We start from the raw sequence: 18,148 nt of genomic DNA, 5'->3' as shown, positions 1-18,148 counted from the left end.
CCAAATCCTGTTGAAAAATAAACACAGTTCTGGATCAGTCTATCACTGACCCAGCAGTTATTGTGGTTTCATTTACGTCCCCCCGATCAGCTCCGTCTCTTCCCACACTACTGTATAAATACTATCTTATGGGACTCTTGGCTGTACTAACACATAATAGCCTGACAAGATGGCAGCTAAGTATTCCAAAAGCCTGAAATGATTCTGTACCTGCTTTAACCTACCATCGGGAGCTGGAGCGATGATGATAAATGAAAGCTCAGTGAAAACCACATTATTATTGACATCGGCCTTGTTGGGTGCCACCTCTGGTCACCTTAGGCTGGCGATAGGTGTGTGAGGAGATAATCTGATAGCCAATGAGAGGATTAATGGGGCAGTAAAGTTATGTTACACAAAGGACCTTTCCAGGCTAACCCTTCCTGAATTAATTATTCTCACCACATAGTAAATGTCTTAAAAAGAGGCATAACTTCTGCCAATAAAACATCAGATTTTGTGTCCAAAGTACCCTACCTCCCACCACACCTTCCCCATGGAAAGTAGGTTAATGCTTGGGGTTTTCTATGAATTTAACAGATTTCTTTATTTCCCTTCACCAAGGAAACATCAGACAAGCTCAGAAAAAGTGAGCAAACCATTCAAATAATTTTTTGTCTTATTCTTTACAAAAGGGACATAAAATCAATCTATTTTAATCTCAAGTAATTATTACATTCTTATTTTTACTGTGATTTTCTCAAGCAAACATGAAATTAATAGACATGAAACCAGTTCAGTTTCACCAGTGTAATTCACGGGGATCATAAAAGATTAAAATCCCTGCAGAGCTTTGACTGTTTATGTCTGACAATTACCAAAATTGTTTGACGCTCTACAAAGTGAGGCAATAAAAGTATACTTTAGACAAGTTGGAGTCTTCCTAAACATGCCTTGCTGGGATATGCAGCACAACCACCGTCATGTCAGCAGGGCAGCTCAGCAGAGGATAATGGTATTTAGATGCCCTGTAAGTATGCGGATTCTCTCAGTCAGCAACATTAATGGGGACATGAGGCATCCTGCTCATGTCCTGCATGCTTAGGTAAAGGGGGTATTAGCAGTAATGCTGGTCGGTCAGTCAGTGTCCTCTCTCTGCCGTGTAGTACACTGGTGATCACCATGGGGAGCACCAAGAAGGCAGGAAACTTGTGGAACAGGAGGCAGAGTCTCTTCCCCAACTACAAAGTCACAGACTCGGATGCCGCTCGAAGACCTTCTGAAGTTGTTTACCCTCTGGCCAAGGAGAGCTGTGTGAAGACATGGAACTCTATGCAAGAACTGAGCAGGGACATCTATGATATTTACGCTGAGTATGAGGAAGAAGAGGAGGAGGCTGGCCCATTCAGCTTCTCCAGGCAGATATCACCGTCCAAGAAGAACTACGTGATCAACATCAACGTTGGGGGGAAGCCCTATCAAATAGCCTACAAGATGGCAGCAAAGTACCCCAAGACCAGGATAGGACGACTGGCCACGTACACGGATCACAACATGAAATTGGACTTGTGCGATGACTACATAGTGACTAACAATGAGTACTTCTTTGACAGGGATCCTGAGGTCTTCCACAGCATCTTCAACTTCTACAGGACGGGTGTGTTGTGGATCAAGGACGAGCTTTGTCCCCGCAACTTCCTGGAGGAGATCAACTACTGGGGAGTGAGGATCAAAAACACCAACCGCTGCTGCCGCATCTCCTTTGAGGAGAGGCAGGACGAGCTGAACGACCAGCTAAAGATCCAGAGGGAGCTGGAGGCTGAGGTGGAGATCGAGGAGAATGAGGAGCTGTTCCACGACATGTTCATGGGTCAGGCACGTCGAGCGATATGGAACCTGATGGAGAAACCTTTTTCTTCTGTCAAGGCGAAGATAATGGCCGTGGCCTCCAGTCTTTTTGTCCTGATCTCCCTGGTGGCCATGACCCTCAACACGGTGGAAGAGATGCAGTACAAAACCCACGCAGGTCACTTAAGTGGCAAGACTTATTGTGAATATGTAGAGTCCATATGCATTGCTTTCTTCACCATGGAGTACGTGCTGCGTCTGATATCCACACCTGATCTCAAATCCTTCAGCAGGAGTGTCCTCAACACAGTGGACCTCATTGCCATCCTGCCGCAGTATCTGCAGGGCATCCTGGAGTTCTTCGATAGCGAAGAAAACTACATGAAGCACGAGGCCGACATAAAGGCGGTGGGGCAGGTGGGCAAGCTGGGGCAAGTGTTGAGGATCATGAGACTGATGCGAATCTTTCGAATCCTGAAGCTGGCTCGCCACTCCACTGGTCTAAGGGCGTTTGGCTTCACCCTGCGCCAGTGCTACCAACAAGTGGGCTGCCTCTTCCTGTTTATCGCTATGGGCATCTTCAGCTTTTCTGCCATGGTTTTCACTGTGGAGCATGACATGCCGCAGACTAACTTCACCAGCATTCCTCATGCCTGGTGGTGGGCAGCTGTAAGTACGTCTTTGTGCAAATTAATTAGACCAGCTATTACACCAGTGCACAGGAGCAGAATCATTTGTCATAAATGGTGCAGAACAATCAGGTTGTAAACTGTTGAATTTGCAGAAAGGTGGTTTTAGTTTAAACAATGGCCTCAGACTGTTTACCTGGTGACAGAGCCTCCCCATCTGCCACAATTAAACCCATTAACAGATCAATGCATTGACTCTCTGAGCAGGTGGTGGAATCTTGCTTATAATCCGGTAGAAGGAAATGGTAATCCTCAGAGCGATACTAATGGATACGATGAAGGGACGAGTGTGCAGAGCTCACTGCTGCAAGCTCCTGTTTTTTTTTTCCAACAAAAATGAGTCACTCAATCAACCAACCACTTCTGAGTCACCTTTGCTGCAGTTTGTTTACAGTGTCTCATTCAAGTATGCCTGCTGTGGAAAGGTAGTTTGTATTAAAAATATTCTAACATGGAGTTGCACCACAGACCAGTTCTTACTGTGAGAGTGATACGGGGCAGAAGCAGAAAATGATACTTACTGTTGGAACGGAACAAATTTATTATACAATCTGATTTATGTTATGTTGAAAAAGGATAAGTTATTTACCCACTGACATGAGCAAATCCAGCAGGAGATCGCGGCTTTTCCAGAAGCTCAGTGTTAACCTGCTTCATCCATTTCACCACCAGTTGTGATATTTATTGGGATAATTGCCCTAATTAACCAACTGTATCCATGTTTCCATCATTTGACCCAAGCTGTCTCCCTCAAATGAAAAGAAACAAATCAGCAGTACTCAAAGCCAGTCATGGTATATTTATTAAAAATGTAATCTCAGTGTCTCTCATGAATATCTGCAATCTTTGTTTGTCTATTAGTACTGACTCCCCTCCTCTCTCTCTCTCTTCTTTTAGGTGAGCATCTCCACTGTGGGCTACGGAGACGTGTATCCGGAGACCGCACTGGGTCGTGTCTTCGCCTTCGTTTGTATCGCGTTTGGAATTATCCTCAACGGCCTGCCTATTTCTATCCTCTTCAACAAGTTCTCTGACTATTACTCCAAACTCAAATCCAACCAGTACACAGCCTGCCTGAAGCAACGTGGGAAGGTGAGATTTGCCAAGAGGACAATTAATTCGCTCAGCAGCTGCTTTGGAAGTCACCACTGATTCCTTTTTGAAGAAGGATTTTTGGGAAAACTGCATGAAATGTGTTTGAAAAACAACTGGCAATCCACTCCAGTGAGATGACAGCATTTGTGTGGGGAAAACACTCTGCAGTCTCTCTAGGGCCACCTAGTGGCAAAAAAGTATTTGAAGTGGGAAGGTCAGCAGAGATTTCTTGAAAAAAAAACAACAAAAAAAAAACAAGCAAATTTGGAAATCATTTTTAATTAATTAAGAATAAGAAGCATAAAATAATCACCATTTTCTTACAGTATTACACTGCATTGAAGAAGGTTTTTTTTTAACCCCCTTAAGCTTGTGGGCATGAAAAGTTATTAAAAATAAAATTCTGAAAACTCTGTGTTTAGTCAATTTAAGCCAGTACTTTGTAGCATCAACTTTAGCTGGAACATCACAGGGGTTTGAATAAATTTGCAAAACATTGTATATCTGCTTGTTTTCTTAAAATCAAAGTCTTGAATGAAAGTTTATGACTGATCTGTAAACCTACTGAATATGTGGAATATATTTGAGCTCATATGCTTAGCAGTGTCAAGAAACGTCATTGCAACCTTACAAGACGTATCTTGGAGATTAATATTTCTGTGAGATGTGGCTTCAGTGAAGCTCAGGTGAGGATATAGAGGGGAATGCTTACAAGTGATACTGTAATAAAGCAAGGCCAAGATATGAAATGTAAGCAGCATCTCTTTTCTACATTACAATGTTGTTGTTTATATGAAAATGGAGAATGTTTCTGGTTCAGTACAGGCACCAGGAAATAAATGAAGAAACTGATTTTTTTGTTGTTTTTGTAAGAGCAGCTGATGTGCTTTCATTTTATGCTCCTTCTCTGGATCTCAGAGTTTTTAAACGCTTGCCTGTAAAAAGTGGTGCCGCTTTTCAAAACTGTTCAATATCCAGTGATTCTGCCAACGATGCTTGTGTGATAAAAAACCTGCAGTGTATGGAACAAACTCAGACTGCAGCATTTTTGAATAAACCCTACTCTTGCTTTAACTACAGTGTCTTTAATGACTGTAAAAGAAAGTATTTTTTTGGAGTGAACACATTTCTTCTGACCTCAATTATTACGATGAGACAACACATGTTTCTACTGAGATCTTCAACTTTCTACAATCCAGAACGTTAAGGGTGCTCCCTCTGGTATTAACTAAGCCTTGAGTGCATGGATGTTGTTATCCTTTAAATCTGAAAAAAATTAAGATGAATTAGAGTAATCTGTGAACCTTGTTCAAGAACTTTTTGAATAATACTGAAAGCATGAGACTGCTGCATTAAAGATTAAACATTTTATATTACTGAACCCATGTGTTTTATTTATTTATTTTGTTCGTATCCGTTTTATAATCTTTTACAGATCTCAGAAAAAATGCTCTCATTTTGTTGTATGCTACTAGTCATATACTGAAATAATTCTGTCATGACTCAACATATAAAAACACAGATGATAAATTAACATAGATGAAAGGGAGGAGATCAAGAAAAATATATACATTTCAAATTATTTTTGAAAAGAAACATCGTGCTGCCAAAACATTAAATGAAAAATATTTTTATGCTGAAAGAATTAAGATTGGATGGAAACAGAAGAATCAAGAATCAACAACCTGAACAACCTGAACATGCCATGCCCATAAAAAACATGATGTTGGCAGTATCAAGCTGTGGGGATGCTTCTGTTTTTTTAGTGGCGACAAAGAAGCTGGCCATGGTTGATGGGAAGATGGACAAATGTGTGGAGACATAACTCAGAAGATGTAGCTGTAATCACAGTGAAAGGTGGTCCTACAAACAATTAACCCAGAAGGGTTCTGACCTTATTTGTTTTGACAGAGTTTGGTTTAGGAGGAGTTGTCCCTTTGTTCACAGATAACTCAAAATATAAAAATTAAACAACTTTTTTGTTGTTTGTGTAGAAATGCTCTTTGTTAAAATAAACAATTATATCAAGGAAAATTGATAGTTTCAGGAGAGAGGATAAGGAGTTAAATGACAGGGGGAATGAAATGTGTGTATTTAGGAATAAGAGGCAGGGAAGTTCATCTTTTCATGAGGGAACAAGAAAAGAAACTCGTAAAATAGGTGGCCACTTCATGAAATATTTTTAAAGCTTTTACTTTCATATAATTAATTTGTTTGTGACATACATATTTTAAAGTCTAAATCCATGTTGTTCACCTGAGTGAACCTATAAAACGTCTTACTGCTGCACATTTTTGACATGGAGGAATCAAAACAATACAATAAATCACATAGTCTTTTATTTGGTGTCACTATAAATGTTGAATTTTATATTCATTTTTCTCTCAAGATCGTTACCTGTAAGGCAAAGGGAATTGTATTTGTTTTAATTTAATTAATTCTATTTAATTTTTTTAAGAAGATGCAGTCAGGCTCGATAAGACATGCTAAATGAAGCAACAGTTCCGTGCGTAGCCATTTGTGTCCGGAAGATGGCAGCAGTTCAATTGTGACAGATAAGCGGTAAGCAAAACTTTCCCCGAAGAAGACGACTCTCCTCTCGGCAGTGGTAAAGTGACCTCTGTTGCTAACTGCTAGTCTGCTATTGAACCATGCCTCCTCCTGTCGCAGTGTCGCCTTTGATAAAGGTTTGTGCTGTTAAATATGTCACTGAAACGCGTATTAAGAAATTTAGTGTAAAACTGCTGGAATAATTCTCCACACTTGGTTGACAACTCGTCCGAAGTCACCAACATGCTAACTATAAGTAGGATACATTAGCTCGAAGAGAATGGGTAAATGAAAACGCAGTATAAGCTTTCATTCAGTCCAAATTAGCAAAGAAATGCATGTTGCAGTCAGTCTAAATAACATCCTGATTAACGCTAGAGTAAATGTTTGTGTCAGAGTGTCATATTTTATGTTGCTAAAGCTAACACTTTGGAGCTACCTGCAAGGAAACGATAGTTAATTGTTGCTAATTGAAAAACAAAGCACACGCTCCGTTTTTCCACTTTTAAACTGTAAATGTTTAATCGTTTATATTTAATACATGTGATATCATGTATTACTCACGTTATTTAGCTTAATTTTAACATGTTTTACAATTCATTTAACGCTTGTGTCCCCCTAGTGTTCATACTGTGTATGACAAGCAAACTGTTTATTTGGCTAGAAATGGTCACTAATGGATGTTTTTTTTTTCTGTTACAGACAGCCAGGTATTCAGCTTTAATTGCTGGCATTGTCTACGGTAAACGGCGATATGGTAAGTTATTAAAGAAGTCATCATACAGCTATTTTTAACTGTTTATAGAAGTAGCAGTGCATGCTGCATATCACATGTGAGAGAGTAGTTGCTAATAAACGGTTTTGATAATATAAGATTAGATCTGGTAAACTAGTATTCTCTGTGTATTTTAAATGGAGTGTAAATTGTAACAATAGCCAAAAATTGTATAATTTAACAAGTATGTATAACATTGAGTCACCTGATGGTTTGAAGACGTAAATCAGCCTTTACAATAGGCGGTAACTTACCACACAAATTTATTTAAATGTTTAAATTCTGAACTCTTCTCCCGTTGAGTTCCCAGTGTGTCTACAACATGGGGCTATGAAATTAACTGAAATAAATATAGTTTTAATATGTGGGGACATTATCTTTTTAATTATATCCACCATGAATAATTTATATCTTGTATATGGACGGTTTTCAACTAATTTCCTCCAAACTGAGCAAGTTAGAAAGGAAATTCTGACTGAACTTAGTTTGTAACTCTGACTTCACCTTCCTCAGATTATCTGAAGCCTATTGCAGCCGAAGAAAGGAGGATTGAGGAGGAGGAGAAGAAAGTTCGACAGGAGCAGGAGAGGATTGCCAAGGAGTTAGCAGAAGGTAACATCTTCACTCTTATTCATATACAAATCAAGTCCATAATCCAAATATTGTTGCATGATTCTTTTCATTCTTACCCTCCGTCTCACAGCTGAAGACACCATCCTGAAGTAAACCTCTGGACTGTCCTTTGGAGATGTCCTCCTTCTTGTGCACTGTCCAACCTCTTCCTCCTCTTCCTGGAGTAACGGTGGCAAAGTCAGGCCACACTGCTTCACTGCTGTTTCATGGAAGTGTCACTGTCACAATGAAAACAACTCCCCTCCTCTGGTTTCCCAGAAACTCTAATTTAGTTACATGAGAAGGAATAACTTCAAATGCAGCTACACTCAGAAATTTATGTTGATATTTGAATTGAAGAAATTTCATAAATACAGAAGGACATAAAATATAAAATGTATTTTTTTTTCTCCCCCATAACTGTTCAGTTGATTGTTGGTGCAACAATGTTAAAGAGGAACCGGGTACATTTACTTTAAACACCTTTCAGATCTCTGGCTCTTTGTACAGCATCATAAATAATTTTGTTCTTTAAATGTATTAAAAAATAAATACATGGCATTGCTCCCTGTTGTTTTTTTCAGAGGAAGAGATTATCAGTCATTAATGTATTAAAGCTGGTTAATTATTATGGTTTTTAATATTATGCACATTTAATGGAAGGTTTTATTTTATTAACCAAGCTAAATGCTTTCTGATAAAGAAAAGGTTAAGTTTTCCTAAACAGTTTCTAACAGGTAAAGGTGTATGAATCATCTCTGCAGAATAGAGAATTCTGCCTTGTATTTTTATTATTTCACAGAGTTACATATTCAGGTGTTTACCTGCTCATGTTAAAATGTTTATCCGGATTTGGCTGATCAAGACTTCCCTGTTGTAAACGTATGCAAATTAACAGTAGCTGTGTTTTTTTTTTCTGTTTTTTATTTGTAGGCTGTTTTTATTTGAATTTTATAACTCCAAGATGATTGATTAAAATATGTTGATTTTAATCAACATATTAATCAAGAATCTTTATATTCTAAAAGAATATAAAGATTATATTCAAAGGATATAATCAGGATTCAAAGAGCAAACTCTTTGAATCCTGACCAGAAGAACCAAAAACATTAAGAAACTATAATTATAAAACCACCCATTTAAATAATTTAATACTTCACTGTTTTAAGTGATCAGAATGTCTAATTTAGAAACTACAAGTCTGTAATAAGGTCACTGAATCCTCGGTTTTATTGTAGATCACGTTAATCTTCATCTGCCATGGAGGTGTGACGAGTTTAAATACGTAATGTGTATTTTTACATCTTGTTGTTGCACAACTTTGTCCTGCTCCCACACACCAGACCTGACCTCACAACGCCCCCATAAACAGAGTTTAACCCGGCGTCACCTCTCTCTGTGCAAGAGACTGTTGATAAATCTACAGTTTTCAGATTAGTTAACTGAGCCAAGCAGCTGCTGCGGTTTCAGATTTAGACGGATCTAAATTTAGTGCGTCTAGTCAAAGCACAGATGTTTTGACTGACAGGTAAAACAAACTAATACCAAGATATTGTGGTTCTACACAAATCAGAAAACCCACGATTTTTTCATGTCTGCAGCTAAATTTACAGCAACATCTTTGAATTCAGAGATCCTTTACTCATGCACAGGCATTATCCTTATTCAGCATTTTGGCAGTTCTTTGCAGCAGACATTCTGTCCAGGATTAGGCCTGGCAGCATTTACAGACAAGATGACGGGAGACGGAAACACCTGAACCTCTACTGACATAACACAGTACTTATAGCTGGTTTCCATGGTGGCCATCTCATTCTCACCCTTTATGGCTAAAGAAATACAAAAACATAGATTTGCAAGCGTAATTTTAAGGTTGCCGGATGTAGCAACTTGTAAATATGAAATGTGAAAATAATTTCCTGAAAAATATATTTACTTTAAGGACATTACAAAATGTGCAACATTGCAAAATCATCTTTAATTTCATTATATTACACATAAAATGCCACAACACCTTTGCAGCGTACGCGTGACTCAGGGTTCAGACAAGTTTAATCTTCCTTTTCATCCGCCATGATCAACTGCAGCCCGGCAAAAAAAAAAAAAAAAAAAATTACATAAAGCCTGCATGCTCCTGAACGTGAAGGCTCATCAGCTTACAGGCAGGGATTTCTATAACTGGATTAATGCTAGATTTAAAATCTACATTTAGGCTGAAGAAGTGAGAATAATCAGACGGCCCGTCTGTGGCTCCAGTATAAAAGGCTCACTCACAGGCTGCTCGGCACAGCTCAAACTCGGCAACATATCTCTGAACTGCAAGCTTCCCGTGGATTTCCTCTGCACCTCAGGTAAGGAAATGATGCCTTCGAGGACCAATAAGAGGTTTATAGAAACTCCCATTGCTAGAGAAACTGATTTGTCCTACTTTTAAGCCATATGCAGAGATTTCAAAAAGCAAAAGGCAACCAGGTTTCTTTCTTGGCTTGACTTAGAATGGACTTCCAGCTCTTTGGGTTGATGATGCTTTTCCTGGCCTGTGTGGAGCAGAGCCTGGCCTCTTGTGTGGTGGACAGATTCACAGTTAAACAAGACTTTGATCCCCAAAGGGTGAGTACATAATAACTTCTATTCCCATTTCCAGAATATCATTCTTCTTATAGGGAATAATATCATCAGCATAGAGTGTGATCATCTTTTTGCATTTTGCTAATTCAGCTGTACTAATCTCATGAAATCTCTGTCAATGTATCCGTTTATCTTTTTTCCTTGGCAGTATGCAGGTAAATGGTACGCCCTGCAGAAGAAGGACCCTGAGGGTTTGTTCCTGCAGGACAACATCTCTGCTGAGTACACTGTTGGGGACGACGGTTCCATGGTGGCCTCCTCCAGAGGCAGAGTCACTCTCTTTGGGTTGGTCTTTTTTTTAAAACTTACTAGACTGAAATCTGTACAATACAATACAATACAGCTGAAATGCTCTTACTCTATCCCATGTCCAGGTTCTGGGTTGTCTGTGCAGACATGGCTGCTCAGTACTCAGTCCCTGACCCCAACACACCAGGCAAGATGTTCATGAACTACCAAGGGCTGGCCAGCTACCTGTCCAGCGGTGGTAAGCCTACGAGAGCTGCATGTTTTATCCTCCTCTATCTAAGTGTAGTCAAGACTAACATCGCCCTCTGCTTTGTCAGGTGACAACTACTGGGTCATCGACACAGACTACGACAACTACGCCATCACATATGCCTGCCGCACCCTGAAGGAGGACGGAAGCTGCGAGGATGGCTACGCGCTGGTCTTCTCCCGCAACCCTCGCGGCCTTCCCCCCGCCATCCAGAGAGTCGTCCGGCAGAAGCAGGAGGAAATCTGCATGGCCGGACAGTTCCAGCCCGTGCTGCAGTCGGGTACGCAACTAGCACACATGCAGACATTTGACTCGTAATATAGAGGCTATACAGAGCATTTCAACTTAAAAGGTGTTTATTTCTCTTCAACAGGGGCCTGTTAAACAGCTTCCAGGCTGATGGTGGATGAGTGACTGCACTTTATCAATCTGGACCGACTGAAATGCCCAGGATGAAGACGCAGCTGTTCACAGGGGAATCGTGCAATGCTACACTCTCAGCTTAGTTTTCTGATGAATCCTGCACGCCAATGTAACGCCACAACACACTTCCACGGTAGTTCAAAGCAAAATCCAACGAATAGTACGAATGTCTCAAAGAATGTTGTCGTAACTCACTGAGGGGTAACATCTGATGTGAACTGATCTGTGCTGCTGACAATAAATTTTATTTAAAAAAAACAAAAGTAGTTTGTCTTGTGTTTTTGTAAAAATCTTTATGTGAACAAGTTCATATAAAATAGCAATAATTCAATAGGTGAGTTTTTTTTTAACGTTTGTAAAGAAGTCAGATGCGTCTGTAACGTCATCTGAGGTGTGATTTCGCTCAACAAGCCACAAATGGAAATCAGCAGACTAAACGTCTCTAAAATGTGCTACTGTTTGCATTTTCACCTTCTACTCCCCGTCTGAAAACCTCTCCGGCAGAGAGTAGGGCCCGGGCCGTCCCCAGTAGTCCACAGCTCGGACTCGGTACAGACCCCCAACCTTCTGGTCCACTGCAACACAAACACGATAGACAGACTAAACTACCAGCTCTGAGGCTGCAGTGAAGATCACAATTTAAATCACATCCCAAAAACAACAGGAAAAAGGGACGGGGGAAAATAAAGGTACGTCACCTGGTGAGTGGACATAAGACGTAAAAATGGTGTCCTGAGCATTAACCCGACTGAATTCCTTTTGGTCCGTAGAAAATTCTACTTCAAACGTTTTGATGCATCTGCAAAATAGGGAGTCAGGAGTGAAGGTTATCGCCTAACCTTTGAAAGGACTCATTCAATGCATTTCCCTTGAATAAAACAGTGAAACTCAAAGAAAGAGAAATATATTAGATATTGCACTTACTTTGAACCAACACAGTGATCTGACCAGATAACGAGGACTTGGCCTTTGGTGATCCTGATGAAGCGTAAACCATTGACCTGACAGAGACAAAACACAGCGTGTGGTCGAAAACAGAGTGCTAACTAAAACTTATTTGGCTGCAGCACCTTAAAATATTCATATTAATATCACATCTTGTCATGGTACAAAGAGACTCCATTAGTGGTGGTCCCCGTTTCTAATCAAGTCACTTCTGAAGGCAGGTGGTTGAACTAGATTTTGTTTAAAGTCGTTAGAATAAAGGCCTCTGAATACAAATTTATGTCAAACTTTTCAGATTTCTCTTCGGAAAAAATGTTAGAAACCTTCTCGATCAATGTCATATTTAAGGTTTACTTTGTTTTGATTTATCACACAAAATCCTGACCGATCAGATTCTTTTTAGTGAATGTAACACAATGTAAAAAAAAAAAAAAAAAAGTTCAAAAGGACATGACTGCAAGGCACTGCAGGCACATAAGAATGAATAAGTGTGTGTCATTACTGCAGCCTGTTCAGAACAAAGACTTAAACTTTTTCCAACCTGGTCTGGTCCGACCTCAGGCCGGGCACAAACATGGACGAGGAGGACGGAGGGAAGAGACAGTTTGGCTTTTAGAGTCAGAGAGTCGCCAGGAGGAAGTTTCTGAGGTCCGTCGGTCCGGGGGTCCTAACAGTGACACATCATCAGTGGGTCAGAAGCTGTAGATTAAAAATGGTCTTTTTCTTGCATCCGGAATTAAAATCTTGTTTAGATGGTTCTATTTAGAAATAATTACCTCCACGCTCCTGAGGCGTCTGAACTGCTGCGCGGTGGGGAAGTCAGGGCTGCCCATGCTCTGCCACAGCTGGTGTGGGTTGGTAACGTTATTGTCCAGGTAGTAGGTGACATACACCAGACCTGGGTAACAAACAGATACTGAGCTGGACTGAAACATTTTATCTGAGGACCAGGATTTTGTCAAAAGCTCACCCTTCTGCTCAGCTAGTCCTTTCAGCTCGACTTTAACGTCATCGATGCGTTGGGAAGTGCTGTTGTCGTCGCTGTTGTAGACCAGGACGGCCACCTGCCAGCTGTCGGACCCACCATGGATCACGGGTCTGTGGGTGCTGGCGAGAACGCCCACTGTGCTGTTTTCTTCATGTCCAGAGTTTAAAACCTGAGCCAGGACTTGTGTTTCTCCTTAAAGAGGGATGACATGCAGGAGTGCAATATTAGCAGCGTGGATGACATAAAAAAAAAAAAAATCACCGTTCCTGAATCACACTGTTCTTCTGAGGCAAAATTTTAAAAGATTTGATCATTTTGGTGTTTCTGCATGTGTCACAAACTCAAATTTAAGACTGTATGAGACCATTTTAAGATTGTCATGAATAAGATTTAAGCTCATTGTCACAATCGCCACAGAAATGTACAATAAAAGTGCTTTTTATTTTTATTTTTTTTAAGAGTACCAAATTTATGAGATGTCTGGGCTCTTTTTGTAGCTCTTGAGCAGTTTTGAGCTTCTCACACAGTCTTAACCCACATAGTGTCAAGCTTTTTTGAACAAAATGTACTTGGTCTAGGTTGGCGACAGAAGCGAGTCAGTGGAAACTGCCAGTAAATTTACAACTACCCATGATGACACGAAAAAGCTAGCTAGCAAGTGTTAGCAGTTTGCTACCAGCAGCCTTAACTGCCTCAAGACTCTGCGACTCAGAGTCTTGAGACTGTGCGACTCAAACGTTTGCCTATAGAAAAGTCCTGTAATAAAAAACCTGTGAAAATTAAATAGTCCAATCACAACAAAATTTAAGACCTGTGATTACCGTATTTAAGGCCAACTTACATCTTCTTTAATGGATTTAAAACATTTTAAGTTTAGAGACACAAATCTGAGACTTTTTACTGATGTACAGACACCCTGACTCTTGAGAACGTCACCTAGCAGAGCCAGCAGGCCCATGACAGTGAGGACGGGCTTCCGGACGAGCTGGACATGAGGCGGCCGGGTGTTGTTGACCTGGAAACGAGCGGTCAGCGTGCGCTGAGTGAACGGGTGCGGGTGGTAACTCAGGAAGGCGTTGTCGTTGCTCAGAAGGGTGTAGTTGATGGTGTTATTGGGGTTAGCCAGAAGCAGATCCTGGTGCTGCTTTATTATCTGATTGGAGAAGGAGATGAAATCTGAGTAAATGATGAATTATTAATTATTTCGTCTGCACTTACATTGTTTTTTTTTTGCCTTACTTTTACCACCATTGCAGCGTAGGTCACGTCAGCCCTCCATTCCTGAGGTTTGGACCATCCCACCAGAGGGTCGGCCTCATCGTTGTAGATGGGGACGCTGCGGAAGCTGGGGAAGCGCTCCTGGATCTCCCCTACTGTCTGGAGCTCCTGCTGGAGAATGGGCAAAGAGAAGCCCCCTCCCTGGGAGACGGAAACAGAGAGTCAGCTTTTTCTGTACCGCAGCTTCATCTCAATTCATAAAAATATCATTAACAAATGTAATTATTATTTAATTAAAAAAGTACTGTTTTTACATAATTACATTGATTTATTACACACAAGCTGATCAATTTCATATGTTTAGTTCTTTTCATTTAAATTCTTATGACTTTTCCAAATGAAGCTTATTAGAAATTAAAAATATCACAGCACCGATAATAAAACATTAAAAAAATATAAGTGCAATGTTTTGCTATGGGCTTTATAATAACGTGAGGGTGCGCATAATAATGACAATTATAAAAAATATTGTATATTTGCCAAACACCACACAAGGAAAAGAAGTCTGGGTTGAACCCGGCATCCCTGGGAAAGAAAACACAGTTTTGTGTTCATAAGGAGAATCATGTGAAGTCTTTAAGCCACAAAACTAGCTGTTCAAAAACTGCTGTATCGAAGCATAGAAAACTGAGTAAAAGAACAAAGTTTGACTGGAAAAGGTGCAGAAGTAACAGGGACATCTGCAGCCTGGGAAAGACAGTGAAGCAAAGCCTTTTCAAGAGTTTGAGGAAGAGTCAGGTTGTTGACCTTGGACAGTTTAGCTTTGTGCTGAGCTTTAAGTCATGATCATCAAAATAAACAGAAACAAACAGCGGAAACAAACCACTGTGAGTGCAATGAGTCAGGAGGAAAGACATGCGTCAAAGGAACGAACCAAGGATGGGGGTTCCCACTCTGACCACAGTGCCCCCCTTTATATTTTTGATTAGATGCTAAACTGTCATCTAACAGTATATTTTGCATTCATAAAAGAGACTGTGCCTTTTTGTGCAGGGCGATGTAGTCGATCCTGACGCCCGTCTCTCCAGTGAAGTAATTGGTGCCGTTGTAGCAGTGCTGCAGCAAGGCCCAGCAGAACGGGGAGCGGGGGGCAGAATGGCAGGAGTCTCCGGGACCGCCGAACCTCAGGAGCGGGCTGGCAGCGCGCAGCCCCTCCGAACACGCATCATAGTAATTTAGAAACCCTAAAGAAATGTGGGTTAAACAGAGATCTGGAGTGATGCTTGATGTGACATCTTCATCATTAATGTCTGTTGGCGACTACGTTTCTCCGTTATGAGCAGTTAAACTCTAGTGCAACACATGCAGCATGGAGTTATGTACGTGTTCTGGGGTTTACCTTGAATGGACATGGTGACATTATCAAAGTCATGATTATTGGGTTCGTTCCACGTTTCAAAGTTCCACTGAGAAACTCTTCCTAGGCCATATTTGTCTGAAATTTAAAATGAGCAACAATATTTTTTAAATAGAAACAGAATTTATGATTTTACAAAAAAAAAAAAATAATAAAATAAAATAAAATTGTATAAAATTTTGGAAACACTCAACATTTAATTAGAGGACATTTATTCAGAGGGTGAATGTGCATGAGATTCTTTTCCTCAGATTTGTCCTTTGACTCCTATGAGGAGTGTTTGTTACCAAAAAGCTGAATCTTATCCTTATCTAATGTTCCAGAGTCCCAGAAGAGTTTAGCAACATGTTTATTTGAACAATAATAGGAGATCACTCTCAAACAATCAGCTGGTATGTAAATGGCATCCAATTGTTGCTACAGCGACTTGGAGATCCTCAATATATCACTCTCAAACAGTGAAGCATGGTTCCTTTTTTAAAAATTCTCCTACATGTTTCAACCTTTATTCTTCTATTTTAATATTTTATTGGACATTTGACTGGTAGCGTTGAGGTAAAACAGCTTATTAAGTAAACAAAGACTCACCAATGTATCTCTTGGCTATGAGATAAACCAGATTTCTCCATTCAACCACTTGGGTTTTGTCCTCCAGGTCAGTGAAGTAGTTTGAGACGCTGCCCATCAATTCAAAACCTGAAGTTTATCAAAAGAATTTATCAGAAGAACATCACAATGAAGACGATATTTATCAACAACAAGCAGTGTGTTTGGAGCACAGTACCTGGTTGGAGCCCATTATCTGACAGTAGTTCTATCAGCTCATCCAGTTTAGTGAAGTTATACTGAGGTTTTCCTCCAACATGCCTACAAAAATGAATTAAAAAAAAATAATCCCACTTGTTTTAATATGGCAGTAGGTATGCTTTCTCTAATATGAATTATAGCGTATAATTAACCACATTTTGTACATCAGTATATTTTTGCTTGCTAGCTGACTTACTGTAAAGTGACCAGCTCCAGCATCCAGTGGATCCTAACCTGCTGGATCCCTCCATGAGGGACCGAGCCCACATAAGCCAAATTCAGCTGCTGGTCGGTGCTCAGGTCAAACTGGTCAGCCTGGGTGTGAGGGAGTGGAGGGCTGCACAAGAAAATATATATCTAAAATTAGCAGCTTCTATCAGTTTTAAAATTATGACATTTATACAGTTCTGTGGTGAAGTCTCGAGCCATTTATTCACACTTAACAGATATAACTTCACTTTAGAATATTACACAAACGTCTGGCTTATTGGAAACAAAATATAAATGTAGAATGCAGGTTGGAACTGAATAGTGCATAGGTCTCTTCTACAGTGGTGAACTTTTTTTTTTTTAGAGTTTTAACAAATTGAATTGTTTTTAATCACATATTTTATAAGAATCTGTGAGTTTAGATTAATGCTGTCCAGGTTTTATTTCTCAGAGTCATGCCGTCATCCCTCTGCACTCAATCCCAATATAAGCCTCATAAAAAACATATATAAATATATATATTTTGCAATCTTGAAAGATGTGTCTGAATCTCAATCGATCTGCATTCAGTGTGAAATAATTATGTCCATGTTTGAGCAGCACAGATGAATCAGCTTTAAGATGGTTACCTTCAAAAATTAAGCTTAAAGCAATAATAAACTTTTTAAATTCAATTTTCACAAACTGAATAAAGTTGTCACAAAGCCGAAGTTGTGCTTTAAATATACGAGGCTGACACTAATACGTAGTTTTAAGTTACAGGCCCATGTAACATGATTTCAAGCCAAAATGTCTTACATTTTGAATCTTTACAAAAATGTTTAGTTTGTCAAGGGTTCAGCCCGTTTCCGACTTGAATCACTATGTCACGTGTTTATAGTTTACATTGTTTGCGCATGCGCATGACAACGGCTAGCAGAACCAAGGGTGGTGATTTTAGCATAAGAGGAAACTTCAATCAAAATATCGCTTTGAAAGACAAAAGCGACCTACCAGAAGCCAGTGCTTCTCCAGAATGGTCTGAACTCTCTTTCTGGTTGTTTCGCGTCAACTGTGATGATATAAGCGCCTGAAGTTTCACAGAAGCACCAAAATACAGCAAGAAAAGGCAAACTCCTCCACATAATGAACTGTCGCCGGCGTGTTCGTTTACATGTCTCCCATATAGTGACAAAACTATCGGTCTAACCTCTTCTCAACATGTTTTTTGTAGTACAAGTTTATAAACACTGAGCTGGTGCTGGTGAAGAACAAGTTAAAATGCAACAAACCAACCAGGAGGCAGATAATCGTGAGCTGGTCACATGAACACGGTGACGTAATAACGCGACGTAAATGTAGTCTTCAGTGAAGGTGAAAACGAAGTTAACGCCAACAATAACATTTTACGTTTTTGTCTTGAACGCACCCCGCTTCCCCCACAATTAAAAACAAAAAGAAAAACCTCTTGTTTTTCCGTCTTTTC

At 40.0% G+C, this 18,148-nt stretch overlaps 3 protein-coding genes and 1 long non-coding RNA gene across 4 annotated transcripts; 3 read left to right on the top strand and 1 right to left on the bottom strand.

Moving 5' to 3' along the window:
* Nucleotides 1-1,052: 1,052 nt before the first annotated feature.
* LOC106944669 (potassium voltage-gated channel subfamily V member 2-like) lies at nucleotides 1,053-4,992 on the top strand. The gene is made up of 2 exons (XM_015027843.1): nucleotides 1,053-2,496; nucleotides 3,414-4,992. The coding sequence occupies exons 1-2, from the start codon at nucleotides 1,162-1,164 to the stop codon at nucleotides 3,666-3,668; spliced, it is 1,590 nt and encodes a 529-aa protein (XP_014883329.1). The 5' UTR covers nucleotides 1,053-1,161; the 3' UTR covers nucleotides 3,669-4,992.
* Nucleotides 4,993-6,195: 1,203 nt separating this feature from the next.
* Nucleotides 6,196-8,113, top strand: LOC106944918 (uncharacterized). The gene is made up of 4 exons (XR_001424437.1): nucleotides 6,196-6,298; nucleotides 6,864-6,918; nucleotides 7,450-7,548; nucleotides 7,640-8,113. It is a non-coding gene; the product is annotated as an uncharacterized LOC106944918 (long non-coding RNA).
* A 1,683-nt stretch (nucleotides 8,114-9,796) lies between these two features.
* LOC106944867 (purpurin-like) lies at nucleotides 9,797-11,227 on the top strand. The gene is made up of 6 exons (XM_015028153.1): nucleotides 9,797-9,899; nucleotides 10,044-10,158; nucleotides 10,325-10,461; nucleotides 10,551-10,663; nucleotides 10,743-10,955; nucleotides 11,049-11,227. The coding sequence occupies exons 2-6, from the start codon at nucleotides 10,045-10,047 to the stop codon at nucleotides 11,057-11,059; spliced, it is 588 nt and encodes a 195-aa protein (XP_014883639.1). The 5' UTR covers nucleotides 9,797-9,899; nucleotide 10,044; the 3' UTR covers nucleotides 11,060-11,227.
* Nucleotides 11,228-11,371: 144 nt separating this feature from the next.
* idua (alpha-L-iduronidase) lies at nucleotides 11,372-17,941 on the bottom strand. Its single transcript, XM_015027712.1, has 14 exons — nucleotides 17,677-17,941; nucleotides 16,670-16,810; nucleotides 16,451-16,533; nucleotides 16,255-16,362; nucleotides 15,649-15,744; nucleotides 15,291-15,493; nucleotides 14,271-14,450; nucleotides 13,968-14,184; nucleotides 13,014-13,223; nucleotides 12,820-12,941; nucleotides 12,585-12,710; nucleotides 12,023-12,099; nucleotides 11,797-11,897; nucleotides 11,372-11,673 (listed from the first exon to the last, which is right to left on the bottom strand). Exons 1-14 carry the CDS (start codon nucleotides 17,805-17,807, stop codon nucleotides 11,573-11,575), a joined length of 1,896 nt encoding a protein of 631 aa, XP_014883198.1. The 5' UTR covers nucleotides 17,808-17,941; the 3' UTR covers nucleotides 11,372-11,572.
* Between the last annotated feature and the right edge of the window lie 207 nt (nucleotides 17,942-18,148).

The sequence above is a fragment of the Poecilia latipinna genome, unplaced genomic scaffold, assembly GCF_001443285.1.
Source record: "Poecilia latipinna isolate Pla-1442-1.1 unplaced genomic scaffold, P_latipinna-1.0 Scaffold8, whole genome shotgun sequence".
NCBI lineage: Eukaryota > Metazoa > Chordata > Actinopteri > Cyprinodontiformes > Poeciliidae > Poecilia > Poecilia latipinna.
This window is presented reverse-complemented; position numbering and strand designations above follow the sequence as displayed.